Source organism: Daktulosphaira vitifoliae, unplaced genomic scaffold (assembly GCF_025091365.1).
Source record: "Daktulosphaira vitifoliae isolate Bord-2020 unplaced genomic scaffold, ASM2509136v1 Scaffold_2, whole genome shotgun sequence".
NCBI classification, from domain to species: domain Eukaryota; kingdom Metazoa; phylum Arthropoda; class Insecta; order Hemiptera; family Phylloxeridae; genus Daktulosphaira; species Daktulosphaira vitifoliae.
Genome location: NW_026099573.1, coordinates 745,628 through 768,195, shown reverse-complemented (window position 1 = coordinate 768,195; position 22,568 = coordinate 745,628). Strand labels below are relative to the sequence as shown.

Genomic DNA, 22,568 nt, shown 5'->3' with positions numbered 1-22,568 from the left:
CCGAAGAAACTCGAATTTTTACCGGAGAACTGTATGTCCTGATGATGGTCCTCGGTCGTCCGGTTACTTTCAACGGCAGGACTCTGGTTTGAACCGGAAAAGTAAAAACTTACATCGGAGAACTGTTTGTTCCGATGATGTTCTCCCGTAATCCACCGGAGAAATTTGAATTTTCTTCTTGACAAAGGGGTCCCGGTTGGTGTAACCCGGGGTACTAGTCGTTTAGACGGGCCGAAACAAATTTTTCACCGGAGAAGTAATTTCTACGATATTGTTTCACCGAAGTATCCCGTAAGTCACCGAAGACCTGATTTGCAGTCCGAAGCTCCGGTGGGATAACCGAAAACTCCGGTAAGCCAAAGCCCCCGGCGATTGGCTGCTGGACATTATTTCTACGGGTAAAAACCCGAAACAAATAGAAATAGCCGGCCACAAAAAGGATTACGCCAAATCATTACCGAAAAACAACAATTTTCCCTGAAAAGGCCGAAGATGACCATAACTCCGGTATCTTCGATGGGAAAATTAAAATCTCTGTGGGGAAGGACAACCCTCTCAATATTTCGGGTCTCCTTTCGGTAAAAACAACGATGGTCACAATATATCCCGTGAAAATCACCGCAAACGCTTTGAGGAAGGGGATTGGGTATATTATCGCGCGCATCCCAAAGGGTATCCAGCGCTGATAAAAGATCTCATGCCGGCTTTGCCCCTATGTGGCTTGGTTTGAACCAACGTGCAACTAGCCAAAAGGTTAGGTGAGGGAGTATTTGCGACCAAAGGAAAGCATCAGTTGAAGCTGCATGTTACGGCCATGAAACATGACACTTTGGGAGGTAATCCTAACAATCATTCTCTGTTACAGGATGACCGACAACAAGCAGCAAGTAGAATCCCGCCCGTTTGCGACAACTTTATACAGCAAATTTAAAACAAATTTTAGATTAGTTAACCTATTAAACTTTACCACGTTCCAGTCATTTTTTAAAGTATTTTCAAGATATATAAAGCTGACAAACACAATATTATATGCCAATAAAGATTAAAATATTCTTACAATTTACTTCATGCAAGAGTTATCGAATTTGTTGTAAGCACAATGTGACTAACAACTTTTTCACTTTTCTTTGACATCTTCTTTCCAGCTTTTCCGAAGCACTTTACAAACAATATCAATCAAGTAAAGAGTTAAAAAGTGGGATTGCGGCACAATTGGGACGTGGCATAGTTGGGTCCAGTATAGATTTAATCTGACACTGATTAAAATCACTATCATAAAAAACGCTTCGATGCAAATGTATAGATGATTAATTTAAAAAAATTAATGGATTATTCCAAAAACTACAGGATCTACTATTTCATTATTTATATTCTGATTGCAAGTTTTATGATTTAAAAGTGTAATATATGAATAAATAAATCTATATATATATTAATAATATATAAATATAAATAGTACTTATCTCAAAAAAAATATAATGGTCCATATATTTTTCATAAAGTTATAGCATTGTAAAGTTAAGAATATAAAAAAAAGAATTATTTTACAAAAATCACATTTTTTATTATTGATGTCTAATTTCACCACGAAGACAAGTCCAGAGGTCAAATTTTTTTTTTCCATAATAAGTATATTACATATATTTAAGATATATATAAAAGTGTCAGTATTTCCGGAACACTTTCAAAAATTAAGTTGGAAAAGTTCTACTTTCTATATGCATTTTTAAGATTTTAACCCCCCTGTATTAAGGAAAATGGTCCGATTTAAAAAAAAAGCATGTCGAATGAAAAAGGGATATAAATATTATTTCTCATAAAAAAATTGTATTAATCCATACATTTTTTGAAAAGTTATAGTATTTTAAAATTAAAAATGTAAAATATAAAATCGAGATTTTAACACAAAAATAGCATACGGTAGCCATTTTCACCGTGAAGACAAAATAAAGTCCGAAATTTTTTTTTCCATAATAAAGTACAGGGTGATTGACTAACTATGCCTCACGAATTATCTCTGGAAATATAAGAGTTATAAACAATTTTTTTTTTTAATCATAATGGATCTTTTTGATGAGCTGTTTCACAAGAAAATTTTAATTTTTACCACCATCCCTTATGCTTAAAAATAGTGTCAACTTCATATTTTCAAATGGTAACCCTATTTTTTTTTATACTATTAGATTTAGTTTAATAAAAAAAAAATGTTTTGTAAAAAAAATATTTTATTTTATTAAATATTAAGCGCTCAGTGGCTCTCTAAAGTTTAGGGTTTATTAAGAAAAAATCATAACAGATTCATAACGTTCTAATATAGTCATTCATTGTTTGTATAAGTTTGTAACAACTTGTTAACTGATAAAAATCAAACAATTCTCATTGATTACGTCATATAGGTTTTTTTTTCAACAACCAACATAGAAATATACCTATGCTCTTACTATAGCATATCGCATTACTAAAAACTGGTAGCGCTTATCGATTTACGACCCATAACGTTCTCGTTAAACATTTAAAGTTTCAAATTTTAATATATAGGTATAATACACAAGGGATTACAAATACAGGTAGCTAATTGATTTTTTATGACATCGATATTAGCAGGTACACAGCATTGTTATTATCAATGATAGTAAGGTACATTTTTGTGAGTTTATAAATACACTAACCGACAATACAAAAAGTATATCTAATGATAGTCATAATTAATAATAAACAATCCGTGACTGTGATAGCAATATCATAAAAAACCAATTAGCTACCTGTATTTGTAATCCCTTGTGTATTATACCTATATATTAACTCAAAAATTTGAAACTTTAAATGTTTATATCTAATAAACAAATTAAGTTTTATTAAAAATTCAAATGCCAGTTATTATTGAATTAAAAACTCAAACATTTTATTAAATTAAAAATATGTGTTACCATTTAAAAAAACAAAGTTGACACCCTTACCAGGCATAAGGGATGAACTTAAAAAGTATTACATAGTTAATAATTCAAGAATAATGTGTAACTAAAGATAATAATAAAAAAAAAATTTTTAATTATTATTATTATGTAAGTAATTGAGTGGGTTATGATAAAAAAATCACCCTGTATACGAAACAGAAGTAATACCGAAAGACTTTTGCAACAGCAGAATTGTAACATTACCAAAAAAGAATAAAGCTGACTCTTGTGTAGATTTTAGAACTATAAGCTTACTCCCCCACGCCTCAAAGATACTCATAAAAATTATATATCGAAGGATATTTAATAAAACCAACCAATATCTAGGAAATGATCAATATGGATTCAGAAAACAAAAGGGAACTAGAGAGGCAATATTAGGACTTAGGATCTTAATAGAAAAACAAATATCTCGAAATAAAATAACATGCTTATCATTTATAGATATCGAAAAAGCTTTCGACAACATAGATTGGCAAATTATGTTCTCAATAATGTAGGAATTAAATTTAGATTTTAAAGACAGGAGAATTATATATAACCTCTACAAAAATTAATGTGCAGAAATTACAATAAATAATGAGTCGGCTAATGCGAAAATACGTAGAGGTATAAGACAAGGGTGCCCACTTTCACCATTATTATTCAACTGCTACATAGAAAAAAGCATAACCGAAGTTAAAGATAAACTTAACAGGCTTGGCATTGGAATCAAAGTGGGTGGTATATTGATTCCAATGATCCGATTTGCAGACGTCATCGTAATGTTAGCAGAAACAGAGCACGACCTTCAGAGAGTCCTGTCAGAAATTCAAGTAATTATAAATAAGTATCAAATGTGTATAAATTTCAGGTAAAACATAAATTTTAGTTTGTGCTCATGAACCCACAAATAACGCAAATATTTATTTAGAAAACCAACTTATTTCCCAAGATTCTAGTTTTAAATACTTGGGAAGTTCAATAACATCAGACGGAAGAAGTTTGCAGGAAATTAAACAATGAATAGGGCAAGCAAAGACAGCCTTTATCAAGAAAAAGAAAATTTTGGTTTCGGAAAAAATTAGCAGAGCAATAAAAAAGACATTTTTAAAAACGTTTGTATGAAGTGTTGCTTTATACGTCTGCGAGACATGGGTTATTAATGAAAAGGAAAAAAGATCCCTTGAAGCATTTGAAATGTGGTGTTGGAGACGAATGGAAAAGATAAACTGGACAGATAGAGTAACAAATGAAGATGTTCTGACCCAAGTTGGAAAAACAAGATCCATAATTAAAGCTATAAAGCGACGACGATGGGACACGTTTTACGCCATGACGAAGAATTGCATCATACTATAATAGAAGGTGCAATTGAAGGACGAAAACCACCAGGAAGACCAAGAAACTCATACATATCTCAACTGAAAAATGACGCAGGGATTGATACTTACGCCGGATTAAAAAGACTTGCTGAAGATCGTGATAAATGGAAAACGAAGTTAAAAACGTTGTAAACCAACCTAATATAGGTTCAAAAAAAAAAAATTTATTTATGTTTATATTTATTATTTAATAATATTTTTTTTTTTTTTAACTCTATGATTTATATTTTATTAGTGTTAAGTGGCCTGACACGAAGAAAAAAAAAATTCATATTAAAATTATTTTACAATATTTTAAGTTTAAGCTTCGATGCAAAGTTGAGAAGGTAATGTTTTGTGATAATCATTTATATTCTCTGCTCTAACTTGACCTACTTTTTTCAACGATACGTCAAATGATTACAATTCGTATCATATTGAAAATATTACCCTCAAAAATTTAAAAAAAAGTCTAATTTATCAATGAAACAGTTACTTATCCCATGTTATCGTATCCAATGTTATATAATATTAAATTATTGATTATCAATTTCATACTAAATTTAATTACTATAATTGTTATTTATTCATATATTATAATTATAAATCAAATAACTAATCGGGATAAATTTAAGAGAATAAGAGTTATTGTTGGTTTTGAAATAATCTATCGATTTCTTAAAATTAAACACTTTCTACAGATTTTGCATCAAAGCGTTTTTTATGATAGTGAATTTAATCACTGTAAGATATCATTTATATTTGTCCCAACTATGCCACGTCCATACTGTGCCACGACCCCACTATGCTACCGTTTTTTTATTTATATCTCGAATACAAGTTTTGTGTTTTATAAGTATAATACATAAATAAAAACTTACTGTAGTAATTTATTTATATATGAGCACAAGTTATCATTATTTTGAATGCACTCTTCACTGATAGTTGGTCTTTTTGAGGACAAACATATTTTAATCCTCATTTTGATATGAAAAAGATTGATTGATTAAGCTTGATGGAGGTTGCATAAAGAGGTAGAAAAAAATAAAGATAAATACAAAAATTATTCTCTTTCAAATATTTTTCTTTTAAAATTGAAATGTATTTTATTTCTCATAAATACAAACTTTAAAATGAATCTATGGCTATGCATATTAGGATTTATATATATAGATATATCACAAATTCTATATTAAAAATGTATTTTAATAATTAAATATAATAATTGAATATAAAACTCAATATCAAAATGAAGTTGTGGTCAAGAACAAAGTTATTATGCGTTTTGCTTTTATTGTTAACTTACCTCGTAGCTTAATTAGTAATTTAGTATTTGTAAACTAACATGAATAAAAAATAAAGGAAAAAGCAAATAAGTAAAAAAAGTAATTAAGAGTAAAATAAAAAAAAAAAAAGTTTTAGAAAAAATATATTATGAAATTAACGAATATAATGGATCCAATGTACTCCACTTAAGTTTGTAAACATATTCGACAAAAACTTATAAAATTAAACGTATAAAATACCCAGCACAATGGAGACGTGGCATAGTTGGGTCAAATATTGATTTAATCTGACAGTGATTAAAATCACTATCATTAGAAACGCTTCGATAAATCTGTAGATAATGTTTAATTCTAAGAAATTGGTGGATAATTACAACAGCAAAATATTTTTAATTATACAGAATGGAACGGATCTAACTGACAATTCATATAACTCATGATCTATCTATATAACAATTTATACTTTTTTTTTTTTAATCAATTTTTACAATATAGAACTATATTTAAAATATGTTTATCTTATTTTTCGCAATTACAAAAAATATTTTAAAAATAAATTTTTTTATTAAAATTTTTTTTTTAATTTTAAGATAGCCATTTGATAGATAAGTTTTAAATAAAAATTTTGATACTAAAAACTCTTATTTTAATTCAGTAGTTACGTTCATACAGCATTTTGAAATTTGTTAAATTTTGATTTTTTATACAATTTTCCTATGGTATCAAATGCTAGTCCATATTATGTAAAGTACAGAAGTAAACATTTATTACATTATTTACTGGTAACCGTACACGATTTCTTTTAATATAACATAAATTTTGAAAATGTTTCGGAAAATACTTCGAGCTTCAAACATACATTAAAATGAAGCTAATGTTATGTACTATAAATTAAAAAAAAAAAATTGTTCTAACGACTTATCTTCTATGTGAAAATGATTTCCGTAGTTAAAAAATATGCAATTTTGGTGATAAATTTACAATTTCAGATTTAATTAGTTAATTTTTTTCAACTCAATTTATGAAAATTTTCCGGAAATATTGATACTTTCATTTGATCTTAAATTAAAGCTTATGTAATATAATATACTATGAAAAAAAAATTCAACATATAGTGAACATGGTTATCATTGCCTGTGACAATGATTTTTTGCAATTTTTTCTTAATTCTTTTTGAGTTAAAATTTTGCTCTTCAATAATCCACCAATTTTGTTAAAGTTACACACTATCTACAGATTTGCATCGAAGCATTTTTATGATTATGATTTTAATAACTGCCACACTGTGCTACCTTTTTTTTGTGTGTATCATAACTTTTTTTGTCATTACAGCATTCTTGACATTTAGCTCTTTAAACCCAAACCAACCTTAACTACTCTGGCAATTTTCTATTATGTTTTTTTTCTGTTGTAGTTTTGTCACACATTAAGATATTTTCTTTGCTGTATGTTATTTTTCTTTTTGTCTAGTGTCTAGTGTATAATAGGTAACTAAGTCTTGTTAATAGTCCATCCATTTTTTTGTTTTCACTTTTCTGGACATTTTTAGTTTTTAATTGCTTCTTTCATTATGGCAAAGAACCGTTTGCCATAATGTGCTTCTTTGTTCAGTATTTTTAAGAGAATGCTACAGTAATCATGAACACTATGGACAACAACATCAAATAATACTGAACAAATAAGCTCATTTTGACAAACGAATGTACAAAGAAGCAATTTTCATACTATGTTTAGTTAATAAAATAAATATTTATTCATATATTACACTTATAAATCATACATTTTTAAATCATTTTGCTCTTGGAATAATCCACCAGTTTCTTAGAATTAAACATTATTTATAGATTTGCATCAAAGCATTTCTTATGGTAGTGATTTTGATCTCTGTCAGATATCATCTATACTTGTCCCAACTATGTCACGTCCATACTGAGCAACGATCCCACTGTGTTACCATTTTGTTTATTTTTAAATAACATTTTTCAAGAACTCACTTTTTGATATACACATACTACATTATTAAAATTCGCTTATATGACTTTTAGAAACGACTTTAATATTATAAGCACTAAAATATACTAAAAACCCGACTGAAAAATACTCCCATACATCCCTAGTAACTTTATCACTTAATAATATTTCATTAATAATCACCTTGTCGATGGTGACATTGTACCAGTAGAGACGAGTTAAATAATGATTTTTTCAATGTATCAAGATCACAATTCGTTGAAAGACATTTTAACTCATATATCTTCTACTTCGCCTTAATCCCAACTACTTGGGATCGGCCACCCTTATCAAAAACTTCCACTTGACACAATCTCCCACATCATCTATGCTCAAATCAGCTGTCCTCATATCGCATTCAATAGCATTCCTCCGTCTCTTTTTTGGACTTCCTCTACCTCTTCATCTTTCAACATTCATTCCTACAGCTGTTCTTACGATTTGGTTTGGCTTCCGATTCTTCTCTCCTCATAACATGACCAAACCATTTAAGTCAATTTTCTCTCATCTTATCCACGATTGACGCTACGCCTATACTCCCTCTTATATGCTCGTTCCTTGTCCTATCTTCTCTAGTCACTCCACTCCTCTATCTAAGCATACTCATCTAAGCTATACTCATTCTCTGCTCTACTTTCTTATCAACCTCCCAACACTCTGAACCTTACTGGTCTTACTACAGTCTTGTAGAATTTACCTTTGAGCCTCATTAGAATTCTTTTATCGCATAATACCAAACACTTCTCTCCACTTCAACCACCCGCACTTAATTCTGTATCTTACATCCTCGTCAATACCACCGCTTTTTTGCACAACTGGCTTAAAACTTGACACCTCTCCAATCACATCCTCGCCTATTGTCACTAAACTCTTCATTTCACCTACCTCGTGTTCTCCTTTCTTAAACTCGTACTCTATATTCTCTGTCTCAGTTTTACTTATTCTTAAACCTTTTTCTTCAAGAGCTGATCTCCACACATATAGCCTTTGATTAATTTCCTTACTATTCTCTCTTATTAACATTACATCGTCAGCAAGCAACATGACCCATACATAAATTTATTAAATTTATAAGCTCGATTAGTTTATCTTGTTTTGTTTGTTCTTTTAGCTAGTCTTAAAAAACGAATAAGGCATCTGTAACAAAATAAATTAACGCATTATTGTATTGTTTAACCGGATAAATTTTGAACTAACTAAAATTCTCTCTTAAATGAAACTACCAGACTTTTATTAAAATTATTTATTTGTCCCATATTTTTGTGTTTGAAAAATTAATTCTATTTCACTTATGCTAACATGTATAAGGGAATAACAAATGGCTTTTATAATAGTAAGAATGTGGTAGTATGCGTGATTTATTTTGTGAAAAAATAAATTTTCTTATTTTTAATCTTTGTATTTCACCGTTTATCAACATACCTTCCCTATTTTAGCTTATGTTAACTAGTAAACATTGAATATTTATATGCAATTTAAATTTCAAAATAAGTCTGATAACTATGATACAATAATACCATTAGTTATAGTGAAAATTGTTAAAAAATACTAGATATTTTATATTATTATAAAATAAAATATTTGTATTATTATAAATATTTTTTAAGATAGAAACCCATATTTTAAAATAACCATTTTTAAAAATTTTCTAAAAATTTCAATGAAAAAAATTTTTTTAGTTTACATCAATAGATTGTAAATAAAACCCCTTGAAAATAAAATTATTTTANCAAAAATAAGTTAATAATAAAACGTACCTTGACAAAAATAAAAAATAACAAACTCGCTTTGCTAAACGATTTCCTGCTAGCCCAAACTTAATTTTAGTATGAATTTATTTCACCAATAGATTAATTAAATCAAGAATCCTCGAGTTATGGTTGTAAAACCCTTCTTACATTACAATATAAAAGAAAATATATTTAATTTTTTGTTTGGCTATTTCAATAATTAATTGATATAATGATTTTATTATGTTAAATAAGGATTTCATGAAGCTCTGAGTGATACCATTGTTCTTTCAGTATCAAATCCTCGTCATTTATACAGAATAGGACTTTTAAATAATATTACAGATGATTTCGGTAATTTAAAAAATCATATAAATATATTTATTTCTTTTTAAATATCAGATGTTGAACTTTCTTTTATTTTTTGATAGAAGCACAAATAAACTTTTTAATAGAAATAGCATTAGATAAGATAGCATATTTACCATTCGCGTATTCAGTTGACTTAGTAAGAATTAAAATCATATTCTAAATTATATTTTAATGTTTTCAAAATGTTTGTTTATACCATATAACTATACTTCTATAGTGGCGATGGAGTGTTTTTTCTAAAGGAACAAATAGCTTAAATGCGAGATGGTGGGATTTAAAATTGTTATACCAAGGTATTATTCCACCAGTACCAAGAGACGAAACAAACTTTGATCCAAGTTCAAAGTATCATATAATTGCTGATACTCCATACATAAAGTTAGTACAACCGATTTAACACTTTTTTTGAAAACTACTGAATCTAAAAAAATGTATTTCAATAAATAGATATTTTGTAAGTATTGTTCTCCAATTTCAAATGCATAATGCATTATGTACTGCAGCCGGACACATAGGACCTCTGCATAAATGTGATATTTACAGATCTAAAGAAGCTGGTCGTTTATTAAGGTACTATTATTTAATTTTTTTTTATAATTTTAGACTCTAGCTCTATCAGTAACCTGTAACAGAAATTATTTAGACATATTACGTAAGAAAATTTGTTACACGTTTTGCACGGGGCAGATAGACCGTAAGATGGTTAGTTGTGCACCGTACTTGATTTCCGTCTTGCCATAAGCCTGATTACGCTCACTAGAGGAGCGAATGAGAGGGATCACCTATATCAATGCCAGCTAACTGCATATCCAATAAATGACACAAAGAAAATTAAATAACAAATTATCAAAGGTTTTTCAATGAGTATCTCAAGTTTAATGGTTATAGGGAGGCTCTTAAATACTAATAACCGGCGAAGTGGCAATGACCAAAATAAAAAAACATAGCGTAGGTAATATTTAGCGTAAGTCTATAACATATTCACAAAGTACAGTTAAAGACACAAGCACACACACACAAGAATTTGACAAGAAATAATATAATTGACACAAGTATTTCCAGTTAGACACGTGGCAGCAGCCGCTTATTGCTATTTGAGTACTAATATAAAAATGAATATATATATATAAAGAGTGAAACGAATCTAACTAACAACTCATATAACTTATGATCAACAGAACATTTTATACTTTTTTTTTTTTAGTCAATTTTTACAATATAGAACTATATTTAAAATATGTTTATCTTATTTTTCGCAATTACAAAAAATATTTTAAAAATTAATTTTTTTATTAAAATTTTTTTTTTAATTTTATGATAGCCATTTGATAGATAAGTTTTAAATAAAAATTTTGATACTAAAAACTCTTATTTTAATTCAGTAGTTACGTTCATACAGCAATTTGAAATTTGTTAAATTTTGATTTTTTTATACAATTTTCCTATGGTATCAAATGTTAATCCATATTATATAAAGTACAGAAGTAAACACTTATTGTATTATTTACTGGTAACAATACGCGATTTCTTTTCCATGAAAATTATAAACATTTGAATCAGTGTTGCCAGACCAAAAAAAGCTTAATTCCCTCTCAAACTTGTAAAATTTCCCGGTTTTTAAAAAAAATTCCCTCCTTAAATTTTTTATTTCAAATAAATGTAAATTCAATTTTCTTTTATTTCTTGTATATTGACTATTGTAAGTTGACTATTATAATATGAAATCCTTAAATAATATTGGTTTTATCAATTGTTATTCCCATAATTAATAATATTAAAAAAAATATATGTTATAGAATTCATAAACATATCGTTTCAAAATACATTTTTCAAATAAATCGCTACTTTTTGCATATTATACCATTGTAGCCTCTTTGAATGTAAATATTCAAAGTAATAAAAATTTAAAAATAGTTAGATTGAAGACCACAGTCCTCACTCCTCTTACTTATATAAAATAAGGAATATTATTGTTTTTATTTACCTGGCAAGCAGAACAACGAGCTTTGAAAATATTTTTAGGAATACATTCCAACCATCCCTTAAATTCAGAGCAATTAATCCAATTATTATTAAAACATTTTGGTCCTTTATTTTTTTTTTTTTTGTGGAGTACTATTAAATACATAATTTTCTTCAAAATTATCCATGGTTAAAATAATGGAAAATGTTAAGTATAAAACATCTATGAAAATAATAATAACTTATAACTTAAAAGTTAAAACTAGTTGTGACTTAAGAATAAAACATTAATAAGTTTTTTTTTGCTGATAGACAATAGTGATCATATCAGGTACTGCAACATTGATAGGTAAAATCGATTTATTCCTAATGTTCATAATTGTTTCAACGGTTGTAGATAGGATCCAAGGACCGATTGTGATATTCTTAGATAGTATTATCAATAGGATTTGTTAACATAAAAATTAATTTATCTATGCAAAAATAAAAATTGATCATTTTTTTGTGAAAAAATAACATGTATACTTTTAAATAATTTTTTTTATAAAAGTAAAAATATCGATTAATAACTGAAATTCCTAAGTTTCCCTTTTTTAGTACAATTTTAAAATTTCTTCTCTTTTTCCCTCCAATTGATTACGGTCCCATATTTTCCCTCTAAACGGGAAATTTCCCTCTATCTGGCAACACTGATTTGAATAAACATTTGTAATTGACTTGAAAAACAATTAGTAGTATAATTCAGGTTATTAAAAAAAATTATAGAAACATTGTCTAAAACATGTTGAATTTTTAATTAAATAAGTTCATAAATCATAAATTTAATCCTATAATAATATAATTACAATGATAGAATCACCCAAATTAATAATTGTTATCACTTTTCACTCAGTTAACCTTAAACACTCATAGTTAACATACAATAATGTTTCTAACTTTTGTGATAAAGATTAGAGATAATCATTTCTGTATAAAGCGCGTTTAACGTAATTATTATCCATGGAAAAGAAATCGCGTACTGTTACCAGTAAATAATGTAATAAATGTTTACTTCTGTACTTTACATAATATGGACTGACATTTGATACCATAGGAAAATTGTATAAAAAATAAAAATTTAACAAATTTCAAAATGCTGTATGAACGTAACTACTGAATTAAAATAAGAGTTTTTGGTATCAAAATTTTTCTTTAAAACTTATCTATAAAATGGTTATCTTAAAATCTTAAAAAAAGTTTTAATAATGAAATTAATTTTTAAAATATTTTTTGTAATTGCGAAAAATAAGATAATACATATTTTAAATATAGTTCTATATTGTAAAAATTGATTTAAAAAAAAAAGTATAAATTGTTATGTAGATAGATCATGAGTTATATGAATTGTCAGTTAGATCCGTTTCACTCTGTATATCGAGCAGTATTTAAAAATATATATGTACCTATGTATATTTATATCAACAATAGGTTTATATAAAAAAAAACTGACGTGAGTCGAACATGTAATAGCGGACGAAACCAGATGATGGAAAAGTGACTATAGCGATAAATGTTCTTCAGTGATATTTAATCACTAATATGATTGTACAAGGGAATGGTGCTCTAAGAGCTAAAGCAAAAAATTGTAGTAAAGAAATAACATAATTATTATGCACAATATTTAAGCAGTTGAACAGTTAAGCGAAGACGTTTGATATAAATAGTGACGCAAAATATAAAGAGTGAACCGTACACGGCGGGCAGTTGACTTGTGAATTTGCTGTGTTGGGTGGGTAAGAGGGTAGGTATACAAAGAAGTTAGAGAAAAGCTATCATGTGTACATCATAATATACTCAATGACATTTGTAACCACAGGGCGTTAATAGCGCTCTCCATCAAACGATTTAAATGAAGCATATGTATTAAAATAAATTGAATCCACAATTCAATCATCGAAAATTTTTTTAGTGTCTTTTAAATCAATATGAGGGTTATAATTTAGCTAGACAAAACCTATAATGGACCATTGCTGGAATTTTCAAAAATAAATATTAAAACAATGAATTTTATAATTTGTTTTTAGCTTCCAAGTTTAACTGAGAAGCTAAAAATAGTTTACACGATTACGATTCTTCTACTGGACAAATTTGGCCCAACGATAGATCTAAAGATCTCAAAGTGTATGTTGAAGCTATCAGTACCATTATTTTTCAAAATTACTGATAGATGAAAATTAAAAAAGTACTCGAAAATCTGATTTTTAGGTGTTGTCGATTAATAAAGCCCATTGGAAATAGCATATCTACTAATAAATAAAATTTATTAATATTTAATAATTTATGAAATGATTTATTATAATTAAATTTTAGTGAAATTATGTCTTTGGGATATTCAAAACCATGGCCTCAAGTTATTAAAATTCTTACTGCCGGAAGAACCAGTGCTTTAGATGCCAAACCACTAATAGAATATTTTAAACCACTTACACAATGGCTAATAAATGAAAACAAAGAAGAAAAAATTGGATGGAGTAGATCAAATGAAGATATTGGTAATGTGATTTTTTATAATATTGATTTTACACTGTTAAAATTTTAAATATTTGAACATTTTTTTAGCACTTTTTGAATCATTATCAAAAGGAAGTAATCAGCATACAATGAACAAATACTTAGTTGTTTTATTAATAATACAATTTCTCCTGAAACTAAACTACTTGAAAATATAAGAAAAATAATTTTAATATTTTATGAATAAGTGTTATAGTTACAAATGTTTTTATAACAAAACTCTGTTTTATTTCATTGATAATTTTATTTTCATATATTTTATTTTATTTTAAATATTAAATATTTAGATAGAAAGTATTCTCAAAAATTTAGTTTATAATTAGTTCTTATATTTTTAAAAGAAACCAGCACTAGAAAATAAATATTAATAAATCAATGTTATAATTCAAAATAATTATTATTATTAATCTTATACATAAATCAGGGACTGGAACGAACCTAAAAAACGATTCCTTAACCAGAACCCGAACAAGAATAGGAATTTAATTTTCAGATATCCACGGTTCTTAGTCGTCATGAAGTATTTTATTCGTATAATTCTAACAATATTTTATATTTTTCATAACAAATGGGAATTATTTTGGTAAGAACTAGTAAAAACTTTATTATAGTTTGTCAAAGCAAAAATTGATGAACTAATTAAGAGTTCCAAGGAATGTTTGTAGTCCATAATATATTATATTTTCTATATAAATGAAATAATCATGTTTAAAATAACCCAGCACAGCGGGGACATGGCATATTTGGGTATAGATTTAATCGAACAGTGATTAAAATCACTACCATAAAAAAGCTTCGATACAAATCAATAGATAGTGTTTAATTTTAAAAAATTGGCGGATTATTTCAAAATCAACATGCTCTTATTTCCTTATTTATTTCCTTATTTATATCCTGATTATATGTGTTATGATGTTACAGTGGGGATATGGCACAGTTGAGTTAGGTATAGATTTAATATGACAGTGATCAGAAAGTAATAAATGACATGATCTCCTATTTCTTTATTTATATCCTGATTACAAGTTTTATGATTTATAAGTGTAATAGATGAATATATATTTATTATATCAATTAAATATAGTATGAAATTGATATTTAATAATTCAGTATTGTAATTTTTATGGAGATATTATAAAAAATTATAAAGTAGTTATTACTTTTATGACAAACGTATATAAAGGTTGAAGTCTTGATGCAATACTAAAAAAAAAATGTTTGTTATTTATAATTAATTTACTGGACTACAAGGAATTTTCATTCGAGACCAAAATATACTTTTCTATACCCATTACAGAACTATTTCAAATCTGCAATTAGAGTTTCACATATTGCTTAAATAATAACAATGTTCTTCTAATTAATACAACAAATATTTATGTTTGATTATTAGGTTACGTATGAATAATCAATAAATATATTTTAATTAAAAATAAGTTGAAAAAGTTCTACTTTCTATACGAATTCTTCAGTTTGTAACATTCCTATATAAAGAGAAATGGTAAGTTTTAAAAAAATTTATGTCGAATAAAAAAAATATATAAATAGTATTTCTATAAAAAAATTGTATTGATCCTTTTTTAAAAAAGTTATCGTTATATAAAGTTTAAGATGTAAAATATGAAATTGAGAATTTCAGCACAAATATAGCATATGGTACTCATTTTAATCGTAAAGATAAAATCAAGCCCGAATTTTTTTTTTCCATAATAAAGTATATTACATTAGCTTTAATTTAAGATATATATAAAATTGTAAGTATTTCCGGAAATTTTGTGAAAAAGTTGTCACTTTGAATCCCTCCCTGCGGGCAGATAAAGGGTCATTATAATAAAAAAAATACATCAAATGGTAAAAAAAAACATTATGCGTCTATTAAAACAAAATTTTTATTGATTTGTTCAATTTTGAAAAAGTTATGACAATTTTAAGTAAAAAAAATTTCGAAAATAATCGATTTTTAAATTTGTAATTTTTTTGGAGATTTCCCCCATTTAAGGGGAACGAAGGAAAATTTTTCAATTTTTGAGGGTAATGTCTTTAATTAATTAGGATTTTTGGACGTATGGTTTGGTTGGGTTTAGGACTTTGACGTATATTTTAGAAAAAGTAGTGAGACACAAAAAAAAAAAAAAACATTAAAATTAATACTTTTTTATTTTCGTATCGTAGCTAATAACCAAATTTACTTTCTTAATGTAAGACTAAACGTTAAACAAATTATAACAAAAATAGTTTCTGTGAATTAAGAGATTGTAAATATTTGTAAATATTCCTAAATATCTTAATATCTTAAATAAATATCTTAATAATTTTAAGAATATAACAGAAAGCAAAAGAATTTATGAAAAAATTTTATGAAATTTTATTAAGAAAGCTTAGTAAATTTTGTTATAATACTTATGCATATTACTTTTACATAACTCTTGACACGGCACCGCCTTTTGCTCTAGGCTGGCGCTCACCCGTGTCTCTCTCGATATCAGCCGTCCAGCTATTAATATGACAATCGGTTGTCATCGGTCGTCACCCCGCCCTTGACACTGAGATAAGGCCGCCGCCGAATATGGATTACCGATATTGCGTTCTGTTCCGTTTTCGACGTACACCTCGACTGGTGGGTTATTTTTGGTGCTGTTTTTTGTGATCCTCTGTGTTCTATTGATTGGATTACGAAATAACTCGATGACAATAGTGATTTAACTTGGAGTATATTAATTAATATTTAACTATTAATCATTATATATATATATATATAGTCGCGTACACTTGTGCGGTTGTACCATTTTTGGATTACGAAATAACTCGGTGACGATAGTGATTTAAATTGGAGTATATTAATTAAGATTTAACTATTACTCATTATATATATATATATATATAATCGCGTACACTTGTGCGGTTGTACCATTTGTGGATTACGCAATACTCTTAAAATATATTAATGTCAATTATAAGAAAAGTACTGTCACAAAAATTGTATTATGTACTAAACTGATAACATAAAAATCCTTTGTAATTAAAATATATATTTTTTCATTATTTTTTATCTAAGTCATTAATACCGTGTAATAAATAATAAAATGGTAGTAATAAAACAGTCTAAAAAGGCAGTATAGCATTCCAGATTGTCATTAAATAAGAGATGGGGACTATAAACTATATAATGAAAGAAAGCAAAAGTAGAAGCTTTCTTCTTTTATTCTCTCCTTTTTATTACATCAGCACAGTAGTGAAGTAGTTACTGGATAGAGTATAATAACATAGAACAATATGGACACATAGTAGTGGAGTTAGCTAGTCACTCAACTATCTAGCACTACAAGGTGGAAAGTGAGTAAAAAACAATTTTGACTTCTGCATGTTTCATAACACTTGCAATTCTTATTTCGATGTTCAGATTATTTCTACCTAACTAAATTTATTTCAAAGGTTTAGATAAGAACAACGAAAGGTGAGTAAATTTTATTAATCCCTGTAATAGATTTTAATTTCTAGAAGAGTGTTGAGAGTTTTTAAATAATAAGATTTTATGAGTAATCATTATTGCAACTGTAATAATCATATTTATCACATCGTAAAAATACACGGCACCCTCACATTTAAAATGTTTTAGTAGTGAGGCGTTTGTGCTATTGCAGGCGCTACTTTAGGCAAAGAAATCCTTGGAGTAAGACGACTGAACTGTTGCCGGTGTTACATACCCTTGGAGCAATACTATTTTAAGGCATATGCTTTTATTATACATACATAAAACCATATTCTTACAGTTTAACATATCAACACAATAATATTATATTGAAAATTATTAAAAACACCTTACTATTCTTGAACCCCCAAAGCACGACCTCGATAAAAAAATGAACAAATAATTATATTTGGCAATTCACTCATGCATTACCATATTTAGCCTTTTTACAACTATTAAAAAAAAATGTATTTTTTACATTTCAATAACACAATAATAATAATTGACTTTTGGACTCTGATTTTGATCTCGGGGTCTAACTATATTTATTTATTAAATAATAAAATATCCCTACCTCATTTATTCCTATTTTTGTTTATTACGTGATTTTTTTATAAGTAAGACATGCAAATAAATATTCGCACTTACCTTTATTTCCTTTAGTAATTGATTGAGTTGGTTTTATGGTGATTTCTTCTTTCAGTGTTAACTGTCGTTTATACTGTTTGCGTTTATTTCGATAAATTAGTATCTCTGTGTATATAAGACTTAGAAAAAGGATTCTCTATAATGGGACCTGCGTCTATTATAATTTGTTACCCCTGTTTTTATTTATTTTCTTTAAATTCCTATTATATTATACTATGTTTTTACTAATAATATTTGCGATGAATTCCCTACAGTCGATATCGATATTCTTAAAATTTACTCTGAACTAGTCAAAATATAATTATAAGAATATGTCTATCTATATTCAAAATATAATTAACAAGACTGTGGTGGCCCAGCGTTTCTCAGCGTAAAGCCTTGGCTGGCGCGGACACAGTTACCTCGCTAATATATTTTAAATATTATTTCAATACATCTTTTACTATCCTTTACGTCAACTGCCTACACGTTACCGAAAGGTAATTGGCATAGTCCTTTATGGCTGGCGGGTACACACGCAGAGAATATTTCCAAGATGTAGTTTCCTATCTTACGGACTATATATTTTATGATGAACTCTACCCGGACTACTAGCTCTAGAACTGGCTTGTCGACGGATATAGCGCACTTCAAAAATACTCTTTTTATAAGGTTAGTACTACTCTGTACCTCAACTGCCTACACGTTACCGAAAGGTAATTGGCATAGTCCTTTAAGGCTGGCGGGTACACAGGCATAAAGTACTACTACTAAAACTAGTTAATTCTAATCACAAATTATGCTTCTTCATTTAGTTCGGCACATTTAAGGCTGTTCATAAATGTAGGGCACAATAAGCTTTATTATGAATATACGATAATGTATAAGGCTATTATGCCTGTATAAATAAAATTACGCTTCTTCACTCTTTTCGGCACATTTGAGGCTGTCCAGAAATGAAGGGCACAATAATATTTAAAATTCTTATATATTACAAACTATGTCTAAATAAATAAAATTACGCTTCTTCACTCTTTTCGGCACATTTGAGGCTGTCCAGAAATGAAGGGCATAATAATATTTAAAACCTTTATATATAAATAGATATAATGTCTATTTGTCGTGAGGACATTAGGTGATGATAAAATAAATAAAAACTTGTTCCTGTGTAAAATATTAATAAATCATCTAAGACAATGTTCACCACTTAGGATGATACATATATAAAAAAAAACTAAGTCACAGGGATAAAATATTATACTACTACTATTATACTTATACTGACGCAGATTCCATGTAAGAGAATATTTAGAAGAGAGGTCGTCCGAAGTCGTCAGAGGTCCCAGAAGAAGAGAGATGAGAGCAGGAGCAGCCCTTTTTACGAGTAAAAATGGCTTTTTATACGCCGGATGAAGTAAGCCAGCGATCTCTATTGAAATTCCTAGGATGTTGGATAATTATTTGTGATTGGTTAATTGTGATAAAACCCTGCCGTGGGCGTAGTTAATGAATTGTAGGGGACTGGTTTGAAACATGTGTTGATAAATAGTTATTTTTATTACCCTAAAAGGGAAACATTCCTTAGATGATTTATGGCTTTATTCATATATATGTGATATTTAGTACATGTGTTAATAATTATACTACACCACAAGGGGGGATTTAAAATGACAACTTTTTCAACTTAACTTTTAAAAATGTTCCGGAAGGTTTGACACTTTTATATATATCTTAAATTAAAGCTAATGTAATGCAATTTATTATAAAAAAAAAAAATTCGGATTTTATTTTTTCTTCACGGTGAAAATGGCTACCAAACACTATTTTTGTGTGAAAATTCTCGATTTTATTTTTTACATTTTTAACTTTATAATGCTATAACTTATTGAAAAGTGTATGGATCAACACAATTTTTTGATGAGAAATAATAATTTTTAATAATCCCTTTTTCATTCGATATACTTTATCTGAATCAGGATATTAATAACGAACTAGCAGATCATGTAGCTTTTGGAATAATCCACCAATTTTTTAAAATTAAACACCATCTAAAGATTTGCATCGAAGCGTATTTTTTTGATAATGATTTTAATAATTGTCAGATATCATTATACTTGACTATGCTACGTCACCACTGTGTCGCGACCCCCCTGTGCTGGGTTTTTTTTTTATTATACTTTGAATTACTAAAGTTTCTAATAGAATTATATTACTCTAAAATATAACAATATCTTAAGAAATCTTAAGTAGAAAAGAACACTGCTTTTTTCAGACAGTTTTGAGCATTATAAATGAAGTTATAGCCAAAAATATAGTCAATTATTATAGTAAGTTTAGAGAAAAAAAATTTAATATTTGACGCGAAATTCCCTCAATCTACATTATCATTCACCACTCTAAATATAGTGTTTCTGATACACTACGCCGATGCACGTGTTGTCTTGGTCAGCGGTCAGACTGGGCGTCCTAAATAACTATTATCTATTCCTGTCGCGCCGTTTATTTTATTCGCGTTATTTCGTAGTTCCGTTTTTGCCGAACACTTTGTACTTGATTTTTATAATCATGGACGTATATCAAAAAAAAATTATCTATTAGGTTCACTGAAATACGCGGGGGGGGGGGTGGANATCAAAAAAAAATTATCTATTAGGTTCACTGAAATACGCGGGGGGGGGGTAAACCCCCAAATTTATAAGCTAAGTGACAATTTTTGACGATTAACAATAAGTAATAACCATAAAAAAGATCATATCATACTATAAATATTTCCACAATAAAGTAATCGAAAAAAGGCATTTTTGTGAGCGAACAATATGGGCCGTGTCACATCTAATTTTCTTTAAATTTCAAAAAACACCCCCAAATTTAATTTCAGTGTACGCCACTGATTGGGGCTATGGTCTCATATTCTGTTACAAATTTTGGGTAACCCGCCTAAAAATGACTTTTCTACCTATCTCTCTACCAAACAATTCAATTAATTTGTGGATGCTACAAGTTTTTTTTATTGAGGGTGGTTTGCTGAAATTAGGTTGAGTTTTTTAAATTAATTTATGAGTAATTAAATAAAATTTGTTTAGTAGTTTCAATTTTAGTTTTTAATCAATTACTATTCCAGTAAGGATGACTTTTAATGATTGGTGTTGTTAAATATTAATACATTTTTATTATATGTTCTATTATTATATGACTAATTTTTATTAAAAATTAATAAAGTATTTTTTTAATATAATATATTTTAATACATTAATAAATAATTCAAACCCATAAAATCTGATTGCACCATTGAATTAAACAAAATTAAATTAAAAACTAAAAGCTTAAAAAATATTGTATAGACAATTGTTTTTTTTAATTGCCATTTTTTTTTGTTTTGTTATAGATGATTTTTTATAGAACAATTGTTAGGACGACATTTTTATTTATATTGTAGCTTATTACAAAAAACTTTAATTTAATATAGGTTAGTAAATTACTACAAAAGCAGTGTTAAAATATAGAAAATTAATTTTGAACATTAATGAATTTATTTAATATAAGGTAAATTATTTTTAAGGTAATTTATTAAATTTGTAAATGGATTTTTTCATATTTCGTTGATGATAGGTTTAAACAGATTAAAATTGGGTTCTTTTAATGTATATATTATCATGGTAAATACTAAAAAATAAATCTGCTAATAGTAAATTTAATATATATTATGATTATAGTATTACATAGTAATTAAATGTGAGCATAATGAATAAACCTTCACTTACAGTTTCGCAAATAATTAATTTGTTTTTAATATTATGATGTAACTGTATTTGATTTCGAAGTGTACTATTTACAATTACGAAACAGATCGAAATAAGTCGATTATTAAGTTGAGATTCATTAAATTTATTCGAATTATTTGTAGGCGTTAAGTTTACAATAGTATGGTATCAAACGAGCTGAACAATTGTGGAAAATATTATTGTAGTTATTATATTTCATAAGAAAACATGGTAAACCGGACAGTAAATACATCGTGATTATAGATTACTATAAATTGAAATGTGTAATTTAATGTATAACTTGAAAATAAGTATAAAATTTGCTTTGAATTTTAAACAAAACTTTTTTTATTACTTTATAAAAACCCACCTAGGATACAGACATAAATATATATATATATATATATATAAACGCTTTATGGAAAATTAATATCAGCGTTAAAAAATTATATAATGACAAAAATTTCATAAACATTCTATGACAAATATTTTGCCGAACTGTGT

The 22,568-nt window shown here is 27.5% G+C and overlaps 1 protein-coding gene across 1 annotated transcript in view; it reads left to right on the top strand.

Annotated features, from left to right (window-relative positions):
* Positions 1–14,465, top strand: part of LOC126900063 (angiotensin-converting enzyme-like) — a 66,939-nt gene extending 52,474 nt beyond the window's left edge. Inside the window, exons 11-16 of the mRNA XM_050675495.1 lie at positions 9,579–9,677; positions 9,755–9,831; positions 9,913–10,073; positions 10,143–10,265; positions 14,007–14,188; positions 14,256–14,465. Of these exons, the coding sequence (XP_050531452.1) occupies positions 9,579–9,677; positions 9,755–9,831; positions 9,913–10,073; positions 10,143–10,265; positions 14,007–14,188; positions 14,256–14,365 (752 nt within the window). The 3' untranslated portion in view covers positions 14,366–14,465. The remainder of the gene's footprint in view (positions 1–9,578; positions 9,678–9,754; positions 9,832–9,912; positions 10,074–10,142; positions 10,266–14,006; positions 14,189–14,255) is intronic.
* Positions 14,466–22,568: the final 8,103 nt, after the last annotated feature.